The sequence below is a fragment of the Centruroides sculpturatus genome, unplaced genomic scaffold (genome assembly GCF_000671375.1).
Source record: "Centruroides sculpturatus isolate CEXI.00-Female unplaced genomic scaffold, Cexi_2.0 scaffold489, whole genome shotgun sequence".
In the NCBI taxonomy this organism is placed as follows: domain Eukaryota; kingdom Metazoa; phylum Arthropoda; class Arachnida; order Scorpiones; family Buthidae; genus Centruroides; species Centruroides sculpturatus.
Window position 1 is genome coordinate 384,875 of NW_019384739.1, and position 22,141 is coordinate 407,015.

The 22,141-nt window shown below is 31.7% G+C and overlaps 1 protein-coding gene across 3 annotated transcripts in view; it reads right to left on the minus strand.

Annotated features, from left to right (window-relative positions):
- LOC111628338 (AMP deaminase 2-like) overlaps positions 1-22,141 on the minus strand; it is a 77,510-nt gene that overhangs the window by 34,442 nt on the left and 20,927 nt on the right. For all 3 annotated transcript variants that reach the window (XM_023372109.1, XM_023372108.1, XM_023372110.1), the window contains 2 exons: positions 12,974-13,193; positions 9,540-9,669 (listed from right to left, as the gene is read on the minus strand). In XM_023372109.1, the coding sequence (XP_023227877.1) occupies positions 9,540-9,669; positions 12,974-13,193 (350 nt within the window). The remainder of the gene's footprint in view (positions 1-9,539; positions 9,670-12,973; positions 13,194-22,141) is intronic.

Sequence of the window (22,141 nt, forward strand, 5' to 3'; positions counted from 1 at the left end):
GTTGAAAGTGGCTTTCTATTTCGAATGTTTTGTTCGATTTTTTCGAATTTGTTCGAATTAAATTCGAACATAAAATTCGAATTGGTTCGATTATAGAACGATTGAAAACGTTCCAGAAACGTTGAAATTTGTTCGTTTGACTAAACGTAAAAATTCTCTAATTAGTCTGGAAACGGGGGACCTAATTCTTGCATTTTGTGAAAACGGGTAAGATTAGCTATAATGTAATTATCTTAATCTTCACTATCGTTACTTTTTGCCCAGCAAAGCGGGTCCTTGCAGCTAGATTCTAGATTACTCAGAAAAACAGTCTTTTATATATATATATATAAAAAAACTATACTATTACATACAAATAAAAACCCAGCAAAGCGGGATCTTGCAGCTAGTAGAATATAAAAAAGAATGTATTAGAATACATAAAATTTAAAGTTTAAAATATATATAGAATAGATAGAGTGTACCACATAGAATAGTGTGCACCATATTTAACTGTGCAAGCATGAGAAAAATCCATAAAACAACCAAAAATTTAATGTTAAAATGAAACTAGAATATTTTAAACTTTAAATTTTATATATACAAATTACACCAATTCCCACATGTTCATGAATAATTGGGACCAAGTAATCTGTCATAAGACTGAATTCCCAAACTTCAAGTTTCATTTTCAAGGTTAAATTTGTAATTTGTTCCAAGACTATGTATTGCTGCTGTTTAAAAATTTTCAGAAAAATAAATGCTTCCTCAACAAGGCATTCATCATCAAACAATCAAAACATGTCAATTCCATCAAGATACTAGAAGAATTAGAAATATTTAAATCTGACAAAAAGGTCTTCTGCATAAATTTTAAAGACAAAACACAATTACCATAAGCATGGCAATCCTTATATGATCACGTGACAAAATATGATGTAACAGCATGACATAGGGACAATACAACAAAAAGTTTTCGGTTATAGTTATATAATCTTTAAATGTTTACTTCTTTACTTTTATATTTATTGGTACATCTATTTACTTTTATTTCTATTTTTATATATTTTGAAAATTTGTGTTTAATTTTTCAAAAAACATCATTAAACATTAGTCGTAAAGTTTTTTGTGAATTAAAAATCTTACTGGAATACAATTTAAGGCTTTTGATTGAAGTGTTTATTATATCATTCCAGTCTACTAAATGGTGTTTTAATTCTTTCGAATGGATTTAGTTTGAAACAATGCTTAGTATAACAAAGTCCAAAAATAATTGACTATACATCAATAGAAACAAGAATTTATTAAAGTATTACAAACTATGTAAAAGGTGATAAAGAAAAAAAATGCAAAACTACATTAGCAATAATACACCACACAAAAGTTATAAAAATCAGAATTATAATTAGTCCAAATCAAAAACAAAACCAAAACTAATTTTCACAAAACTTTTCTGACAATTGAGGAGCTTAAATCTAAATTAAAATTAATTCTCCACAAGTACCAACAAAGTAAATCAGAACTAGAATGGCGCAGCCTGGCCTATGTGGCCCTTGCACCATAAAACACCAACCAACCAAATCAGAACTAGATTATTTACAAACAAAAGAAAACCCTTACAATCTAAACTGTAACTGTCACACCAAGAACACCAGAAAATACTTTTGTCGATCAAACTCATTTCAGAAATCAACTTGCTTGCTCTCAGGAGCTTCAGCTTCATTGAAGGATTTCATCTGATGTTACAATTGAATGTGCTACTATCTCATTTACACTTATACATGTTAATAGCAACATTTCTTTCACTTCACAACTTTTTTAATAATCATTCCAATCTTTTCAAAAATACAAAAAGGTTTATGATTTTTTAAAAATCAACAACAGAGGGATTAAAAGATAATTTTTTAACTCCATTCAAAGATTGCTTAATATGAGATGCTATTCTGAAATTGGCAATGTTAGCTTTGAAAGCATCAATCATGTTAACAATAAACTTTTATCATTATTTTTGAATTTTGTGCAGGAAAGGTCAGGTGGTTTCCTCCTTTAAACAAAATAAACTTCCCAAAATAAATGATAATGATAACTAAATAAAACCCTAAAAATAAATGTAATGGTTGACTCAACTTCTTTTAACTTCTTTTTAAACTCAATTAAGGAATATAGCACATTCATTAAGGTTAAAAACCANTTTTTTGTGAATTAAAAATCTTACTGGAATACAATTTAAGGCTTTTGATTGAAGTGTTTATTATATCATTCCAGTCTACTAAATGGTGTTTTAATTCTTTCGAATGGATTTAGTTTGAAACAATGCTTAGTATAACAAAGTCCAAAAATAATTGACTATACATCAATAGAAACAAGAATTTATTAAAGTATTACAAACTATGTAAAAGATGATAAAGAAAAAAAATGCAAAACTACATTAGCAATAATACACCACACAAAAGTTATAAAAATCAGAATTATAATTAGTCCAAATCAAAAACAAAACCAAAACTAATTTTCACAAAACTTTTCTGACAATTGAGGAGCTTAAATCTAAATTAAAATTAATTCTCAACAAGTACCAACAAAGTAAATCAGAACTAGAATGGCGCAGCCTGGCCTATGTGGCCCTTGCACCATAAAACACCAACCAACCAAATCAGAACTAGATTATTTACAAACAAAAGAAAACCCTTACAATCTAAACTGTAACTGTCACGCCAAGAACACCAGAAAATACTTTTGTCGATCAAACTCATTTCAGAAATCAACTTGCTTGCTCTCAGGAGCTTCAGCTTCATTGAAGGATTTCATCTGATGTTACAATTGAATGTGCTACTATCTCATTTACACTTATACATGTTAATAGCAACATTTCTTTCACTTCACAACTTTTTTAATAATCATTCCAATCTTTTCAAAAATACAAAAAAGTTTATGATTTTTTAAAAATCAACAACAGAGGGATTAAAAGATAATTTTTTAACTCCATTCAAAGATTGCTTAATATGAGATGCTATTCTGAAATTGGCAATGTTAGCTTTGAAAGCATCAATCATGTTAACAATAAACTTTTATCATTATTTTTGAATTTTGTGCAGGAAAGGTCAGGTGGTTTCCTCCTTTAAACAAAATAAACTTCCCAAAATAAATGATAATGATAACTAAATAAAACCCTAAAAATAAATGTAATGGTTGACTCAACTTCTCTTAACTTCTTTTTAAACTCAATTAAGGAATATAGCACATTCATTAAGGTTAAAAACCAGAAGTTTTTGGGCAATTTTACTCAAACATTGGCCAAGAATAGACTCTCCAGGACTTTTTTGTTTCGTGTCAGTTTTATGAGAGAAAATCTGTATCTAATTGGGGTCATTTCCTAGGCAGTTTTATTATTATTATTATGTTGGGTTTTGTGAGTTATACTCGGTTCACACCAGTGTCTGTGCACCATGCCAGACCAAAGTCAAGGCATAGCAACCAAAACAAAATTATAATTAAATAAGTGTGTCAGTGTGTGTGTCTATATTCAGGAATTTCCTAACAATGTGGCATGTATTCAATATAGTGGCCTTCTGTAGTGTGATGTATGTATTTCTATTCAATTGTAATGTTCGCAGGCTTTTGTGTAGAGTGTGTAGTATCACACTTGTACAGGAGAGAACAACAGCTACAATAAGCACCCTATCCATCCTCCACAGATGCCTTATTTCCTGGGCGAGTTCTGTGTACTTGCTAATTTTTTCAGTGCATGTGTTTTGTACATTGCGAGTGTTTGGAATGGCTATGTCTATAATGTATGTGATTTTATTGTGTTTGTCAATGAGTGTCATGCCTAGTCTGTTGTGGCAAATTGTTTTATCTGTGATTATGGCTCTGTCGTAGTACATTTTGTGCGTGTTGTTTTCCAATACTGTCTGTGGAATGTATTTGTAGTATGGTTCGTGGATGTCTAATAATTTGTGTTTGTTTGCAAGCTCTTGGTGTATTATATTTGCTACTTGATTGTGTCTATGTAAGTAATCTGTCTGTGCCAAGAGCTTGCAACCAGAAGTGATGTGTTGTATAGTTTCTGGCATGATGTGACATTTTCTGCATGTGTCATTTGTGAGTGTTGTATCTTTGAGTATGTGTTTTCTGTAGTTTTTAGTATTTATGACCTGATCCTGTATGGCAATCATGAATCCTTCCGTCTCCCCAAAGAGGCATCCCCGATCTAACCAGCTGTTTGACGCAGTTTTGTCAACAAAATCCTGGGCCAGGTCATAAGGATGCCTGCCATGGAGTGCCTTTCGAGCCCACGATTGCTTGATGGTGTCTATGCTTTTTATGTGTTGTGTCATGTCTGTATGATGTGAGTGTAAGTTTAATGGTGTGTTATTTGAGTCTGCTAGAGTTACTGCTTTATGTAACTGTGATGTTTCTTGTTTCTTGTAGAAAAACTCTCGCAGTGACTGTATTTGTTCGTAGTGAAGGTTAACTATGTCAATCATGCCTCATCCGCCATCTTTACGTGGAAGGGTTAATCTTTCTGTGGTGTATTTAGGATGATGTTGTTTATGCTTAGTAAGTGTTGTTCTTGTTTTCCAATGTATAACTCCAAAAGAGTAAGTGAGTACTGGAATGACATATGTGTTTATTGCTTTAACTGTGTGTTTTGTATTTAGCTGTGTTTTGAGAATGGCATTTAACCTACTTTGGTATTCTTTAATTAATCTTTGCTTTATTTGTGTATGTTCTGTTAGTTTGGCCTGTTGGAATCCTAAATACTTGTAGAACTCGCCCTCTTCCATGGATTCAATAACGTCTCCATTTCCAAGTGCAAAATCTTCTTTCTTCAGGATTCCTTTTTCTATGTGAAGTTTTTTGCATTTGTCTAAGCCAAACTCCATTTGTATGTCCTTAGTGTATGAATGTGTGATTTGTAGGAGTTGATGAAGTTGTTTTTGTGTGGATGCATAAAGTTTTATGTCGTCCATGTACATGAGATGTGACAGTGTAAACTGTGTTGTTTTTTCATGTCTGATATTGTAGCCATAATGCGTGTTGTTTAACATGTTGGATAATGGATTCAGGGCTAGGCAGAACCAGAGAGGACTCAAGGAATCTCCTTGAAAAATTCCTCGCCTAATGAATATTTCGTTTGTTTGTATGGAAGTGTTACTAACCCTGAGATGTAGTGTTGTTCTCCAGTGCTGCATAGTGTTTTCGAAGAATGCAATGAGTGATGGATGTATTTTGTACATGTGTAGAATATGTAGCAGCCAACTGTGTGGAACACTGTCGAATGCTTTTCTGTAGTCTATATATGCCATGTGTATGTTTCTGTGTTGTTTGTGTGCTTGCCGTAGAATGACTGAATCTATGAGTAACTGTTCTTTGCATCCCCTGTGATTTCTACGGCAACCTTTTTGTTGTTCTGTAAGAATGTCGTGTTCTTCAACATGTTTGTATATTTTGTTTGTGATACAGGATGTCAATAATTTGTAGAGTGTTGGAAGACATGTAATTGGTCTGTATTGTGTGGGGTCTGTGGTTTTGTTGTTTTTAGGTTTCATGTAGGTGATGCCCTGAGTAAGAAATTTTGGCATGTCTTGTGGATTGATGATGATGTGTGTTAGATGTTTAGCTAGTTCCTGGTGCAGTGATGTAAACTTTTTGTACCAGAAATTGTGAATGTTGTCTACACCAGGTGTCTTCCAGTTGTGTGTTCTGTTAACAGCGTAGCGAATGTCGTGTATGTTTATTTCAGCACAGGGCATAGTTGGTATGTTGTGCAAGTTTCTGTTCTCCTCCTCGATCCAGCCTGCATCAGCATTGTGTGTAACAGCATTGGACCAAAGAGAAGACCAATAAGTTGTGAGTTCTTCTTCTGTTGGTGTGCCACTGTGCTGTGTATCAGTGTTTGTTTTGGTACTGATTTGTCTGTAGAAAAGTTTTTCATTGTTTGTGAATAATTTATTTTGTTGTTTTCGTAGTGTACATGTTTTGTATCGTTTGAGTCTACGTGCTTTGGCTGCGAGTTTTTGTTTTAGTGTATCGATGTATTCTGTAATGTGTGTGTTGTGATGTTCATGTTTTGTGTGTGTTTTAATTTTCTTGAAAATGTTTTTGAGTTGTTTCTTTAATTTGGGTGTTATGTTGTTTTTAGTGTATTGTGTCAGCCTGCCTAATTGCTGTCTAATGTCATTTATTTGTGTTTCTATTCTTCTCTGCCAGGCAGGCTTGTGATAGAATTGTGTTTTGTGTGTGTCTGTCTGTGAGTGTATTTTCAGTCCATGGTGTGTTACTACTGTGACTGCCCCAGCATAAACTAATGTATGAATGTCTGAGAGTGTAGAAATTGAATGAATGTAGTTTGGTAGTAAGTGAGTGTTTACATAATTTAGTGTTTTTCCTACTACCTTTGACGTGTTGATTTTCGGTATTCGTGGTCTTTGTGTGGGATCTGTACCTGTATATTTAGTGAGTGTTTCCTGAAATATAAGTGAGAGTGTATTAACTAATTCTATGTCTATGTTATCAGTGATGGATGGGGAAGTGCCTGCAGTATCATTAGTGGTACTTGTTGTGTGTGTGCTGTAATCAGTGCTTGTTGCTGGATTATCCTGACAGGTTACGTGATCTTCATTAATGTTAAATGTTTCTGTCTGTTGATGTATTTGATCAGCAACCTGTTGTTTGATAAGTTCAAGTGTTGTTTGTGGGATAAGGTTGTTGTGTATAATTGTTCGTTTTTGATCAACAACCCTTTGTTCGGTGACAGTGAGGTGAGGATATTGTTGTGTGAATATGTGGTGTAGTTGTTGTCTGTATGCTGTCATGTTTGTTTCGAGTCTTGTGATGGTGTAGTAAGTGCGGATGATAAACTCGTTCATTTCTGTTGTCCATTTCATCCGTTGGCGTGGTTTTCCAGCCTTTGTGGTCTGTGGATGCATTGCCACAGAAACACCAAGGCTAGGTTGGTTCCTCACATCTGTTGAGGGCATTGCAGTAGCCATACTTGGGCCAGTGCTGCTTTCGCCACTGGTAACCAAGGGAGACTGGAGCCTATTTTTCGAACGTGAGCCTCTGCCTAACCCACAAACGCGGACCTTGTTAACCCGGGCGACGTCCGAGCCGGTATCATACTTAGATCTAGTTACTACCATGATAATTATCTCCACATAATGTGGGTGTGGTCACTCGTAGCTTCATTTCTTCCCATAGACCTTACTGGCATGGGTGTCCCTACCAGGAACTTGTGCTCCAGCCTGCATTGCCCTATGGTTCAGTAAAATTACTGGGCTCTCCCACCACGACCAGGTGGTGACCACGGGAGAGACCAGGTGGTGACCACGGGAGAGTTATTATTATTATTATTATAAGTTATTTAGTTTAAAAACATTGAATTTATTAATTAAATTTTTGAAATACTTATAAAAATTCAATTTGGTCAAATTCAAATCAGTAACATATTCAAAATTCAAATTTGTATATACATGTTCATTCACATGTATGTGTAAATGAAGATGTATATACAGTCCAGTTAGCTCCGTTTAAGATAACTCCAAAGAAATTTATGAAATTCTCAGTGGCATAGAGTGGATGTCAGCCACCAGGGCAGAGGAAAATTTCGCTGCCCCCTTATTTAGGTATCTCAATTAAAAGACTAAAATTCAGTTTCGTCACAGAATAAGTAATGAAAAATTCTGTGCTCAATTCAATTGGTCCAAATCATAGGTGCGACAAAAATATGAAATGAAATGGTTCAAATTTTTACAAGATATTATCATTATTTATTGTGAAATTTTGCCGCCCCCCTAAAAGTGTCGCCCGGGCGGGCCGCCCCTGCTGCCCCCACTACGCTATGCCACTGGATATTTTTCATGTAATTATATGCCATTTTATAGAGTAGTGATCTTATAGCATTCTTATTTTTATAATATTTTGCAAAATATGTTTAATTTTGATTCTTTTTTACATGTTACTTTCTCTCAGTTTAAAAATACAGTAGAACCTCGATTATCCGGACTAATTGGGGATGAAGGTAGTCCGGATAAGGAAAAATTCGGATAATTGAAACAAATACTTTTAATGATAATACATGTTTTGTTTTCGATGACATATCAGTAATATTAAAAATAAATACTGTATTTAAATCATTATCAAATTTTCAAGAAACAAATGTTTGTATTGAATTTGGACTACTACTGACCAGCGCTAACAGACTACTTATTGTTTAAAAGGCCTTCTGGTGGTGCAAGAAGACGGATTTTATAAAATAAAAAGCAGTTAAAACTGCATTTTTACGAATAAAAATTTGACAAACTATTTATCGTTTTATGATGAGTAAAATTTTTTTGTCGCATTCGCGGCTTTTAAGTAATGCATAAACCTTCGAGGCGCGAGGCCCTTCGGACCACGAGGCATAGGCGGTGGCCCACGTCGTCCATGCCTTACACCGCCCTTGGTCATAGAAATGATGTAATTTGAATATAAATAATTTATAAATACGTATGTCAAGTTATATTTTTATTACGACGTAAAATATATTTAAGAGTTTACGACCACTGTGCCGGATGAGACGCTGTTGAAACAAAAAAAGTTATGCATTCCATCACGTACATAAACAGTGTCGTAATTCACCAAGTGCAAATCAGCAAATTCGTAAAATTTTTGTTTATTTTGAACAATCTGGATAATAGAGGTTCTACTGTATTTGTAAGCGAAATTTATACTATATTTTTTTTACATTTTTTAAATTTTCCTCTCTTGTGTTTTTAGTTATATGTTATTTTACTTGTTTATTTGTTTCAGGCTTGCTTATTATCTGGAGGATGGAAAACTGTAGTCATTATGTGACTTTTCCTATATATCAATGATAAATAAATTATTTAGATCAAAAATTAATATAACTAAATGGACCAAATTTAAATTTTTATATACATTCCAAAAATTTAAAAACTTTTATATAAGTCATTAAAACATTCCAATGTTCCAAAAATAGAACAGAATGTGTTAGGCTGAATGTAGACCAAAAGTTGAACTGTAAAATCAGTCTAAAAACATTTGTATAAGCATTAAATATTTCTAGAAAGAAAAAAAGGTTGTATGCTTGATATTTATATTCACCATACAGATTAATTAATTTTATATTAATCAAATACTTCTTTATAAAATAAATGCTTAAAATTTTGTTGATGAAATGTATATACACTAAAAAGGCAGTAGTAATCCTAAAACTTTTGGGAAATAATGCTATAAACCATCTGCATGCATTTCTCTTTGACCAAAAAGTGGATTATGACTCCTTATATGCACTTCGAGCTTCCACAAGACACATTTATGCTCATTTACAATTATTCACATCCATATTAAAACCAACTAAATAACATACACTGCATTCCTGTTACTTGTGAGTACTAAAGCACCACCACTCTTACCTGAATCTTAGTAAAACCGAAAATTAAATTTACCTATAAATCAAATTTAATGTTCTTCTCTCTTACTTTTAAATTTATATCATAAAACAGAATATTTAAGAGTGATGTTCTACAAATATCCTATCTGAAAAAATAATGTCATACCTTCCTAATATTGTAGAAATCACGGTGAGGAACAGCCTTTTGAGCAGTTATTTCTCGGAGTTCATTCAACAATACATGCAACTGATATTTAGAAGATAGATAACTTAATCTACGGTAACAAAAGGACTTCCTGAAATAACAAATTTGGTATTTAATAATAATTCAGACAACAATAAAAATAATTTATTTTACATTTTACAACACATATTCTTTTAACTTTTAGTAAACTAGAATCTATTATGTCCAATAGTCCAACATTAATTTTATTTATTGGTGAGTCTTAGACACATACACCTTAATAACGGATAACTCAACCTGAAATTGGATTTGGTAGCAATTGCTACTTTTTTCTACTCAGAGAAAGCATTTCCCTGATAACACATTTTTACTGGATATAATTATAGAACTCTTCTGAATCAATCCTGTTCTGTTACTTTTTTGCCTCAAGAGAATGAATCAGACAACTCCAGTTAAACTTGAAACAGAAAACTACTAAGTCATTTAAAGGACTCAACTTTTTAATATGATAAAGTACTTCTCATTCCAACCTCATTTGAAATACCAAATGTGAAAATGAGTTTAACTGATTCTCAACTGAGTAAGTGAGAAATGTCAAGGTATAGGTAAATGGCTCAAGTGGTATTTCTGAATTTCACTCAGATATTTATGTTTACTTTACTTGACAATGCAAAAGTTATAAAAAATTAAGCCAGAGTAAACATTGTTTAAATTTTCAAGTACTTTCCAATGGCACATTTTGACCCCATGTACCATTAGAATTTAAAAAGTAATCCCTGTAGGACTTCAAGATCCATGAGTCTCCAACACATACACGGTGTATGACACATATGACATACTGATCAACTTTTGGGCACTTATACTTTGCTTACACTTTGTTTGGCCATTAGTCTATTCCTCCTCCTTTAGTCATTTCCAAGTTATGATACTGGTTCACTTCATTTGTAACATTCTGTATAGTGTAATTCAAAGTACTAATGCTGAAACAAAACATTTCAGAATACAGTAGACCCCCTATAACACAGATTCATATAACACGGCGAAAAAATTGCGATAATTCTAAAAGAGACTTGTATAATATGGTAAAATGTCATCGCAGACTCGTGTCGCGACAGGATAGGTCAAATCTAGACCAATAGCAGATATTGCACAAACCGTTGAGTTTAAACGAGCAGAGGACCTACTAAAAACCATTTATTATTTAACTGCCATAAAAATTATATTTATATTAATGATGTCTCCAAAGTTCAGCAAATTTTTCGCAGAAAAATAACTTATCAGGAAACATGTGCCCGCCGTTCGATGAGCCACTCCGCAAAGAAAACAAGCTTATGCAATGGCATTGTTGAACGGTGCACACATGGTAAGTAATCCTACAATTTTTTATTTATAGCATAGTTTATATGGATTATTCCCAAAAATTGTGTGTTTTGGAAATGTTGAGTCAAATTAGTCTAGAATCGATTAATTTTATGGAAGAAAACCTTTCAAACAGCCGTAGTCCCTAAACTGCACAAAGTGCTGGGTTGTGATTGGCTCATGTATTTAAGTGATCATACAACACGGAATTCATATAAAACAGAACGTATCTACCGTGTTATAGGGGGGTCTATTGTAATGCATTTTTTGAATGTTAATGCTAAACCTGAACCAGGTTTATGAATAAATTTACTTGGTTATCTTAAATAAACCTAACCTGAAAAGTATGAAAGGTATGGTTTTTCTATATAGTGTTCTCCATACATTTGATATAAACTACTGAACTCAATTGTTATGGCAATTAACCTTGACAGATGTTTATGTATTTCCAACATCTCCATATTATGTGCTAATGTAGGATTTCTGACCTTCTTAACAACTTTTGCTCTATTTTATCCTCTTGCATTGTTAGAAATCTTGATAATGTTCAGTGCTTTTCATATGCCACCTTTGTGTTCTTTTATGCTATTCCTAAATGTTCTCAACATATATCTTATATATGATGTTTCTATTCCCTATGCTTTACTCTAGGCTGAAATGTTGTAGATTCTGGGATAGGATTTTGGTCTAGTAATTCTTTATAATTTCTTAGTATGTTACACAGTACACTGTGGGATAGTGTTTATATACAATATTAAAATGAATGTAATAAAAAAACAAAGATGACAGCACAAAAAGCAATAAAAACAACATTATCAAAATCTGTAAGAATGTAAGAGAATGAAATATATTGGAATGAAGTAAAATTTGTTAATTACATTAGTACATAATAGTGAGATGTTCAAAATACATAAACAGTTCAAGAATAATTGTTTTAACAAATAAAATTAAGAATCTCTATCAAATGCACAAAACACTTTACATTCAATTTCAGACATTTTTTTAAATATATTACCTTTAAAGTTGTTCTTTTGGAGGTATGGAAACAATTTGCAATTCATAGTGATATGTTTAATTTTCACCCATACAAAACACTGATCCGTTTAATTATTTTTAAATATCTTATGATATTTAAAAATAATTAAACAAATCAGTGTTTTCAAACATGTTCTGCTAAACTTGTTCAATAATGATTTTATACTAGTTTTATAATTTTTACAATATAATAACTACACCAACTCAATAATTACTTCAAATATCAAAACAAACAGCCAGATTCCTTTATCAGACTATTAAGGCCAATTAATCAATTAATTAAGTAATTTGTCTAGAAGTAGCTTAGGCTGTCATCTCTTGATAAATTTAATAATTATAAATAAATAATTTCATTTTACAATATTCTGGAAGGAAAACTTAGCCCAGAGGGGAATCAAACCTGCAGCTTCTGCTTACTCTGCAGACATTTTGCCAGTTATACTACATGGACCTCTGTCCAATCTTCACTTCCAGACTACATAACTAATTTAGATATAATCATATCCTGCCAAATTACTTAGTAATCATTTAGCCTTAATAGTCCAATAAATGAATCTAGCTGTTCATTTGTTATTTGAAGTAATTTTTACAATATTGATGAACCTGAAGAGGATCCTTTAAAAGGTTTCAAAGTACTTGTTCACACAAAACAAATGATGGAAAATTAAAGGTAAATTTTTATGACAAATATTCCATTTATTTTATTAATTATATATCAATAATTCTCCTAACAATCTATTTGAAGTTGTATATAATGGTAGGTGGTTTTGTACCCTGCTTGTTCTTTTTGCTTATTCCATAGGCTTCAATCACTTGTCATTCTCTTCTAATGTTTTGGAAATAATTGGAGGGGGCAGTCAATTTATAAAAAAGATACATTCTAATGTCTGTTTCACATGCACAATATTAAGATTTTACATGGGAAACAGAAAATTTAATACATTGAAAAAGTTAACTATTAATTATTCCAATAATCAATTTTAAACTTAAATCTGATAGTAATGATAACATAAATAACTTACAATGGACCATCAGCAATCATAGCACAAAGTAAAGTCATATCTGCAACAAATTCCATAAGAGAAGGGAATGGATAATTTTGTCGTTTTCCACTTTCCATATTTTCATATGAACTGTAGCATTGTATCACACCATCTTCCATTTTTAAATAATAACCAAAGTCATTTGGAAGTGTTACATCCCAAGGATTTTTTGTTATTGGTGATGAATGAGACAGATGATCTATATATTTCAAAAGTAAAATCCTTTAAAATTTACTTTATTAACTCTATTAATAATTAACAACACATTAGTACTCTTTTAGATGTCAAAGTATCTTTAATATTAAATGTTTAATATTAAAAACTGACTTCTAGGAGAGATGATGTTATTGAAAATAAATTTTATACTAATCCTTTGAGTAATTTTAATTGTGAATCTATTCTAAACATTTTGTTCATTTATAAACACCTATTATATTACTTAAATCTTGAATATAAAGTAAGTACAAAAAATCTGTGTTAAACACTAAAATAAACACTTTTATTTAATTAAAAAATATGCAAACAGTTTTAATGGTGCATTATCACCTTCAGGCAGATAAATAATAAAAAGTTCATTTTTACACTGAAAGAGCTTTTTGGACTAATTTTATATTCAATTTGGTATTGTGTTTTCAGCTTTTTTTTAAATTAATATTGAATTTTATCATAATGCAATTTTATAATTTAATAAAATAACTTTTTAAATAAAACTATTTACTTTAATTTTGTGCAGATAACCCACAATAACCTATTCTCTGCAGAAAATTGCAACAGAAATAAAGCCATATAATCCACCCTACTGTACACTCCCATGCATCTGGGATCAAAAGAGAGGTAATTACCAGTACTGTTTAAAGGTTACTTTCTTAAGCATTAAAATATTGCTTTTTCTGTTTCATTTCTGTTAACAAATCATTATAGATAGACATAAACAATGAAGCTCAAATATTCTACAATAAGCATTATTTGGACTGTATTATTTGGACTATAGTTTGGCTAACAATTAATTGGTCTAGTACATTTCAGCACAAGAAAAACTTTTTCCATTAATCATTATTACTTAAATCCTGTTATTTAATGTCATTATTATTGTAATATGTAACAAGTTGTTCCTACATTTACTAATAATTTCTGACACATTTTTCAAACTAAAATTTTCATTAAAATTGATAATTAGAAAAAAATCATAATACTGACACAGTGATATACATGATTCTTTTTATTTTAATATGTGACAATGTGACATGTAGCTGTTTAAAACTTAAAAAATTTTTAGAATTGCTAAATTATTAAGATTTAGAATAAAACATTTTATTATATAATACTTTTGGTTTTCTTATCTGAAGTCTAAGACATTAATGATGTAAGGTTAAAAATTTTATGAGGCCTGGTAAAACTAAGAAGTGCTCATTAATATTTTTCATTAGAGAGATTGCAGCCGAAGTTTTCATCTCTAAAACGTGAATGTCAAACATTGAGCGCTGCCATCTTGTAAGACTAGACATTTGATAATGGCATTTGGAATGTCATTGGAATCATGCTCAATGTTCCGAATGCCATTGTCAAACTTATAGGCTTACAAGATGGTGGCGCTCAACGTTTGACGATCACGTTTTAGAGATGAAAACTTCGGCCGCAATCTCTCTATTGACACAAATGTACAGCTTGCATAACAAGTCTTCGATGTTTGTATAATTTTACTTTAAGTACATTAGCACTCTTTTTGATGTCAGAGTATTTTTATTGTTAATTGTTTAGCATTAACAACTGACAAGTATACCTAGAATCAGTTGTGTCTTTATGCAGTGTGATAACCTTATCAGAATGTAAAAGGCTTATTAATAATCAACACAACTTAAAGTGAACAAGTGTTGTGGAGTTAGATGTTTTTGGGTACAGTCAAAGTCAGTAAAATTCTTTTGACTCTGGCAACTCTAACCTCAAAATTTACTATTGATAAAACATGAAGTAAAGCAAACACTAATTAATTAATTAGTATCTAAAGAAATTTCTTAGAAAACAAACACTTGGATAAATTTAGATATCAAAATGATATTAACCCATAAAGGCCATTTCATAGCAAAATAATGTGTGTATCTCACATGACATGCTCTATATTTTCAGAAATAGCTTTTATTAATTTAAGGTCCACCAGTGGCCAAGTGGATAAAACCACCAAACACTTGTAGTTAGTGATGGGAAAGTAAATGCTTTTGGTATCACTTTGAACTACCAAGCTAACTTTACGAAAGAGAAGCTTTCAAGAAAAAATTTGCCTTGGCACAATATTTTATACATCTCAAATGTTTAATTTGGATATCAATTGGTTTTTGACTAATTTGACTAATTAATTTTTTCACTGCCCTTCTATTGGTTTCAAGTTATTTATGGCTATTTATTATAGCTTCTATAACAATTTGATATTAAAACAATCAACAGAAAAACAAACTTACTTAAAATACCCAAACTACAGTAGTAATGTGTGATATCAGCATCAAAACTAACGTTTTTGGAGTCCTTATGCCTCCATCTTGAGGTTCTGCAGTCATTTGAACATAAAACAAATTTTTTTATTGGCCATATGATGACATTTGTATCAAACATTTTATTAAAATGATAAACTGTGTGCACTGTTTAAAATTTAGCACTCATTAGCACTAACAGAACAATAGTAACATATGACATGTTTGCAGTATGATATTTTTTATATCTTGTATAAGTCTCTCCATGCCTGGATCAATGAGTTACTGTTTTTATAGTTTATGGCCATTTCTCCCTTTCCCACCTTGTAAATTTTGATTTTTCCAGATGCCATATTTGCATTTTTTTACCTGTGCAGTGTAACAGTTTAGTTTGATCTACATGTGTATGCAGTGTCTTCTTCCAAGGCTACAGTGGATAAAGCAGTATTGTTTTGTCTCTTTTTTATCAATGTTATGTGCTCTTGGAGGTGTTGCTGTAAAGGTCTTGTATTAGCTCCTATTAATTGCAAATGCTTTCCTGTTCTGTTATCATGGGCGTAGCCAGAGTTTTGTTATGGGGGCCTAGTAGAGGCCAACCTGACACAAAATTGAATTATTTCAAATTATTGTTCATTAAAATGAAAATTAAAGGATAATCGACAATAACTTAACACACATGAAATATGAAACTTTCTTTAATTACAACATTGGGCACCAAGCAAGCCGGTGACCTTTTTTTTTTTTTTGTTTTAGCATTCAAAATTTTTAGCTTTACACCTTTTTGGCTCTGATTTTCTGGGGGGGGACCAGGTTCCCTGGGAGAAGCCTTGCTCACCCAGGCCTCCCTCGCTACACCCATGTCATGTCTGTTATCAGCACTGCATACACCCCTGGAAGATTGGACCTGTTGATAGTATCTTTGTTGTTGCAGAGTAGCCTCTATATCATTGAGCTTCTTCCGTATGCTAATGCAATTTTATTGGTTTTTGCAATCTCCTTATAGTTATTTGCTAGTGCATCTTGTACATTATGCTTCTGTACTGTTGTGGTGCTGCAGGTTTCTTATTGGTGTTATTTTGGTATTGCTTAAATCAGGCCTTCAATGTTCCTCTTTTCAGATCTGTACTTTACTGCTAACTCTTATATATATTTTAGCTCTAACTCCTGCTTTTTTGTTCTGATGAGTGGGCATATGCTCTTTTTATTATAGATTTAAAAACTGCTGTATAGTGAATGAGTAGGAATTGTGTGGCAGGTATTAGCACTGGAATGTATTTTGGTTTCCTGTAGACCTTGGTGGATTTGATGGACTCCTTGCATGTTATTTCACGGGCTAGGAAGTGTACCTCTATCTGGTGTTCTTGCTCCATGTTCAGTCTTAGACCATACAGGTTGTTGATTGTGCATATGAATGCTTGCTGCCCGTTTATCTTTCCATACAATGAGAATGTCATCTACATAACTCATGTACACTTCAATTCTATTTTCAAAGTTTGGGAGTATGTTTTCTTCTAGGCATCTTATGACCAGTTTGAGTAATGAGCTTGAGAGAGGACTGCCCATGGTACTCCTCTATATTGTAAGTACATTGTTCCTTCTAACTGGAAGGAGGAAGAATAACAAACTAAATTGGCTAGCTCCAAGATGTTTTTATGGTGTTTATAATAATCATGTATGTTTTATAAAAAGACGTCCCAGAGCATACAGAAGCACGGTTCAATCTTTATGGATGATAAAATGATTCAAAGTTGCATACCATAAAATATAAGTTGTCTCCCAGTTTTTGCTATGCAAAAGTTGCACAAGGTGTGTAGAATTGTTTAGTTTTCTGTGATATGCATTTAGGTTATTTGAAATAAAGTTTTTATGGAGCTTTTCTATTTCTATAGTAGGTAAAGCAGACTTATCAAACAGGACTACAGTATATGCGAAATATGTAGAAGGCATTCTTATGGAAAGATAAACCAGGCATGTAAGCATTCATACACACATTGCACAAACATTTTTGGGCTGCTCCAAGTCCTACTTCAGTCCTGAATTTTTTTGTTTTGTTGATGGAACACAATCACAGAAAAATTAAAATTCAAATGTCCATTAAAAAAGCAAAATTCAGTGTCTATTAAAAATGAAACCAATTTAAAAAATGGAATGAATTGGAGCTTTAACAGTATAAAAAACAAAGTAAAATGCTATGCGTCAGTATGGGCATACACAAGAGGACCTGTAACAACTAACAAACTACAGCTCAAGTTTGTAAAGGAACTATAGTTTGTTAAGGAAGAACTTTATCAATCAAAAAAAGGAACTTTTTCTATCTACAGCTTGGCAGACTGTTTATTAACATAATTTTGGACTAAACTTGTAGCCACTGTTTGATGTGCACTCCCACAGAGTGCAAAATGACACTGCTGAAATGCAGTAATCTCTTACTTTCATAAGCATTGCGCTTCTGTTCTGAGCCAGGTAGGTTCTAGCCTAACAAAATCCTAGCCCTAAAATGGCCTTACCTACATTGGCCATGTGACTGGCGAGGGCCTGAGGATCCCCACGTTTACTTTGAATGGGTAGAGAGGCTTTAAGTTAGCCCTGCCTGGTTTAGATACTGAGGGTTAGGTCAAAGACCTGCGGTTGTATGTTCCATCAATTCCTTTTCATATGTTGTACAGGTTGTATTTCATATGTTGGATTTGCAGATGGAGACCACTCCTGTCTGAATGCCAGCTGTCCCTCTTACATGAGAGAACTGTCCATGGTCTGGTCTCATACAGACTCTGGCCAATAACCGACTGAAGTTGACTCAATATGAAAAGGAATTGAAGACAACCCTGGATTTTGGGGGACTTTTTTTTTATGATTCAACTATCATCTTATCTGCCGAGATACATGGTAGTTTAGTTTTATATTACTTGTCAAGTTTTATAGAAAAAGTCTTAAGAATAGTTCTAAGTCAGTTCTAAGTTCCCAAGTGTCAGGAAAGTTTTGTGAATTGCTGTTTTGGTTTTGTTTTGAAGTAAATAAATAAAAATTTATCTATTTCAAAACAAAACCAAGAATTTTACAATTTGTCTAGTTCTTGTTGTATAACGCTTTCATGTTGTATTAACAACGATTGTACATAGTCAATCTTAGAATAATAATAAATCTAGTGTTTGACAAATTGTCAAGTATTTATTTTTGAATTTTTCTAACATTAATCAATATTCTTTTTTGAACAAATTCATTTGTGTTTGCCCATTTGTAAGTCCAGGCCTGGCACCAACTGATCCTCATTTTGTTTTTTGTAATGCCGTAAATGTTAAGTTATTTCTGGGTATCAAAAAATTAGACATTACAGTTTAATTGTACTTGAAATGTAATCAAATAACTGTATTTCCTCTATCAAGCATAAACCACAGGTACATACAGGAATCTCTCATCAACATTTCATGAAAACCATGGGAGTATAGGCAAGAAAGTCATTTGTACTAAAGATGAAGCTAATAATCCAGAATGTTGTTCAAGATGAGTCGAGCAACTACAGTTTCTGTATAGTTTGGGGATGCATAAGTGCAGAACTTGAAGATTTCCATTTCTTTGATAGTGCTGTGAACTCTAAAGCCTATATTCTAATTTTTCAGTACCATCTATGTAATTCAAAACAAACTTTTCAAAAGACAAGCCTATATTTTACAGCATGAGAATGCCTATCCATGAAAACGAAAGCCAGGCTGCTATCTAATCATATAAATGTATCTTCTGGCAAGCATTTATGCCCAGACCTGTCTGATAGAAAATGTGTGGAGATTTTTGAAAAGAAAGATGACTCAACACTGTCCTTGAACATTAGAACAATCAGCAACTGCCCAGATTTGAAATGTCTCCACCAATCGACAAATGATAACACATTAGATTCAAATATTCAAACAGTGAGACCCCATTTTCAAATTCTACAGTTTGATGACGTCCGATAAAATACGGATAAAAATGTTTGCTTCAATGAAATTTTTGCTGAATTCTTGGCTTCTATGCAGGCTGATTCGTAATTGTATATGCTATCCTATGACCATGACACATGCTTAAAGTATTCTTTTAACCTAAAATATTTTTTATGTTAATTTATAAGCTTAATGTTGCATGGAAAATTATAAGGTAGGCCTATTTAATGATTTGTATGATTTAATTTGAATTTTCCAAACTATATAGTAATTATTATTAATCCCTAAGCTATGGTTTTCTTTGAGTGCGATAATCTTGAAGAAATTTTCTGTATGTTTGGGGAAAATTGTGTATCTCTGTTCATAAGTTGAATTGCACCACACTACTTCTTGCTGCCTGCCAATGGCTACACTTAGTCAACCATATTGTCAGCAAACAAAAAGCAACAAGGCAGTCAGTCAAAAAGACAAATTTCCTGACTTTCCATAACTTTTTCCAAACACTAATGAAAATCCTGGACTTTTCAGGAGGGTAGGAATCCTGTACATATGTAATTGTTCTAATATACAAGGACAGCATTGAGTCATTTTTCTTTTCAAAAATTTCCACACATTTTCTATCAAACTGTATGTGATTCATCTTTGACTTGCAATTCACGCAAAAGATATTGGTTGCTTTTGAATACATTTATGAAACAGTCAAAACAGAGACATTTTTTGAACAGTTTAAAAATAAGGTCAGAATATTAAAAAGTGGAACTATTCTATCTAATATAAAACATCTGATCTCTGAGTATAAATTACCTGGTGATGAACTGTATTTAGATGAATAAAAGTAATCAAGTAAAATATTTTTATGTGGTCTAAAACATTGGTCTTTTATCATAATTCTACTAACCAGTTTAATAGAAAAGTAATTACTGTATTCTCATGCAGCAAACATATTTACATTATAAATTTCTTTATATCATATATTGTTAATTAATAAAAAAAATTCCTCTTAATTTTCATTTATCTACTTAAAATAGCATTAATAAAGATAATTTTATAGCTCAAGTTCATGCTATTGCATCTCCTAAAATTTGATGTTTTTCCATGAAATAATTTGCTGTATCTTTATTCATATGTTTCAGAAAAAAATCCCACATATTACAATATCACTGCATATTTTTAAAACTTACTTCAAGATATTTTTTAAACATTTAAAAATGCATAAAGGAATTTATAAAAAGGGTTCTATATATTTCAAAACAGAACATATCTGGTTTTTGTTTTAAATCAAATTTCTGCTTTTCTTTTTTTGAAAAGTTCATTTTATAGTTTCAATAACAAAATTAAAGTTCTTTTGAAAAAGTTAAAAAAATTTTTAAATGCTCAATTCATGAAGTCAATATACTGTTTAATTCTTCTGTTAAGCTGATTTAAGATTTGTAAAGAAAGAAACTGCTGCTAAGAGATAATGTTCTGTTGCCTTATAGTAACATGAATAACCCTCTTATTATTATCCATCATACCTTGTAGTCTTTGATGTATCATCCTTCTCCACTAAAAACTATTAATTCAAACTACACTACAGTCAAACCTCAGTTTTCAAACAAAATGTTCCTAAAAGTTGTTCTAAAACCAAAAAAAATTTTCCCACAGAAAACAATATAAAATGGATTAATCTGTTCCTGACCCCAAAATAGTCTTTTTTTTTTTTTACCTTTTTAGCTGTATTTCATGCATAAAAATGCAATGTAATATTATAACATACCAACTGAATAAAGAATAAAGTTATAAATAAGAAAGACAATTTCATTCATCTTAACCTTTAAACACAAATTCTTGAATATCATTTATATTACATAAATGTCAGTTAACATGGTTTTTATTAATTAAAGTTAATTTCAACTGCAGAGCATACCAAAAAAGGTAGTAGTATATTTCCTGCCTGTGCAGTGAAATCTAATTTAAATAGCTACGTCATCAATTATTCATGTTGTGATGTCTGATGATGTGAGGCAATCTCAGTGCCACTAGCTTCTGAATTGGTAGTCCTGTTCTAGATTGGTTGGGCTGTCGACTTTCTTTAACATAGGAAGTATAGGGAGCTAACCATCTGTGGCTAGCTCATGCCAAGTAGCTTGTTTGGCAACTACAATTACAAGTTTGAAATTCTGTTCATGAACCAATTTGTTTGAAAAATGAGCCATTCAAAACCAGAAGTTTGACTGTTTTGTATTTGCATCCAGGAATTAGTCTCAAAGCCTGTAAAGGAAAACTAATAACTCTTAACCTCAAAATATTTCTCATTTGAATTGTGCCATATTCAAGCTTTCCACTGATTATATCTTTTGAAAAAAATTATGGTAAATATTATCTTAAGAATCTAAAATTCTATTGTTTTCTTGTTTCACTGTGATTCAAACAAGAATCTATCTTCAGAACCATTAATCTTTTAAAGTTGGCTGATTTACATATCCAGAAATAATATATATTAATTTGTTTTGACAATATTAATCAGCAACATAATTTGCAAGCAAGCATTAAGTTTAGTCATTTTTATGATAAATATTTCTTCAAACTTCATTTTATTCTTTAATTCGTGGAAACTAGTATATATTAAATAATTTAAGTAAAAAAAAATCAGCTTAATATTTAAAGATTTCATAGTTCAATAATGTTTTAACTACAAAAAACTCAAACATGAAAAAATCTAGTTACAGGCATTATTAGATTAATAAAAAATATATATATAAAACCATGACAGAATAAAATCTGATAATTAA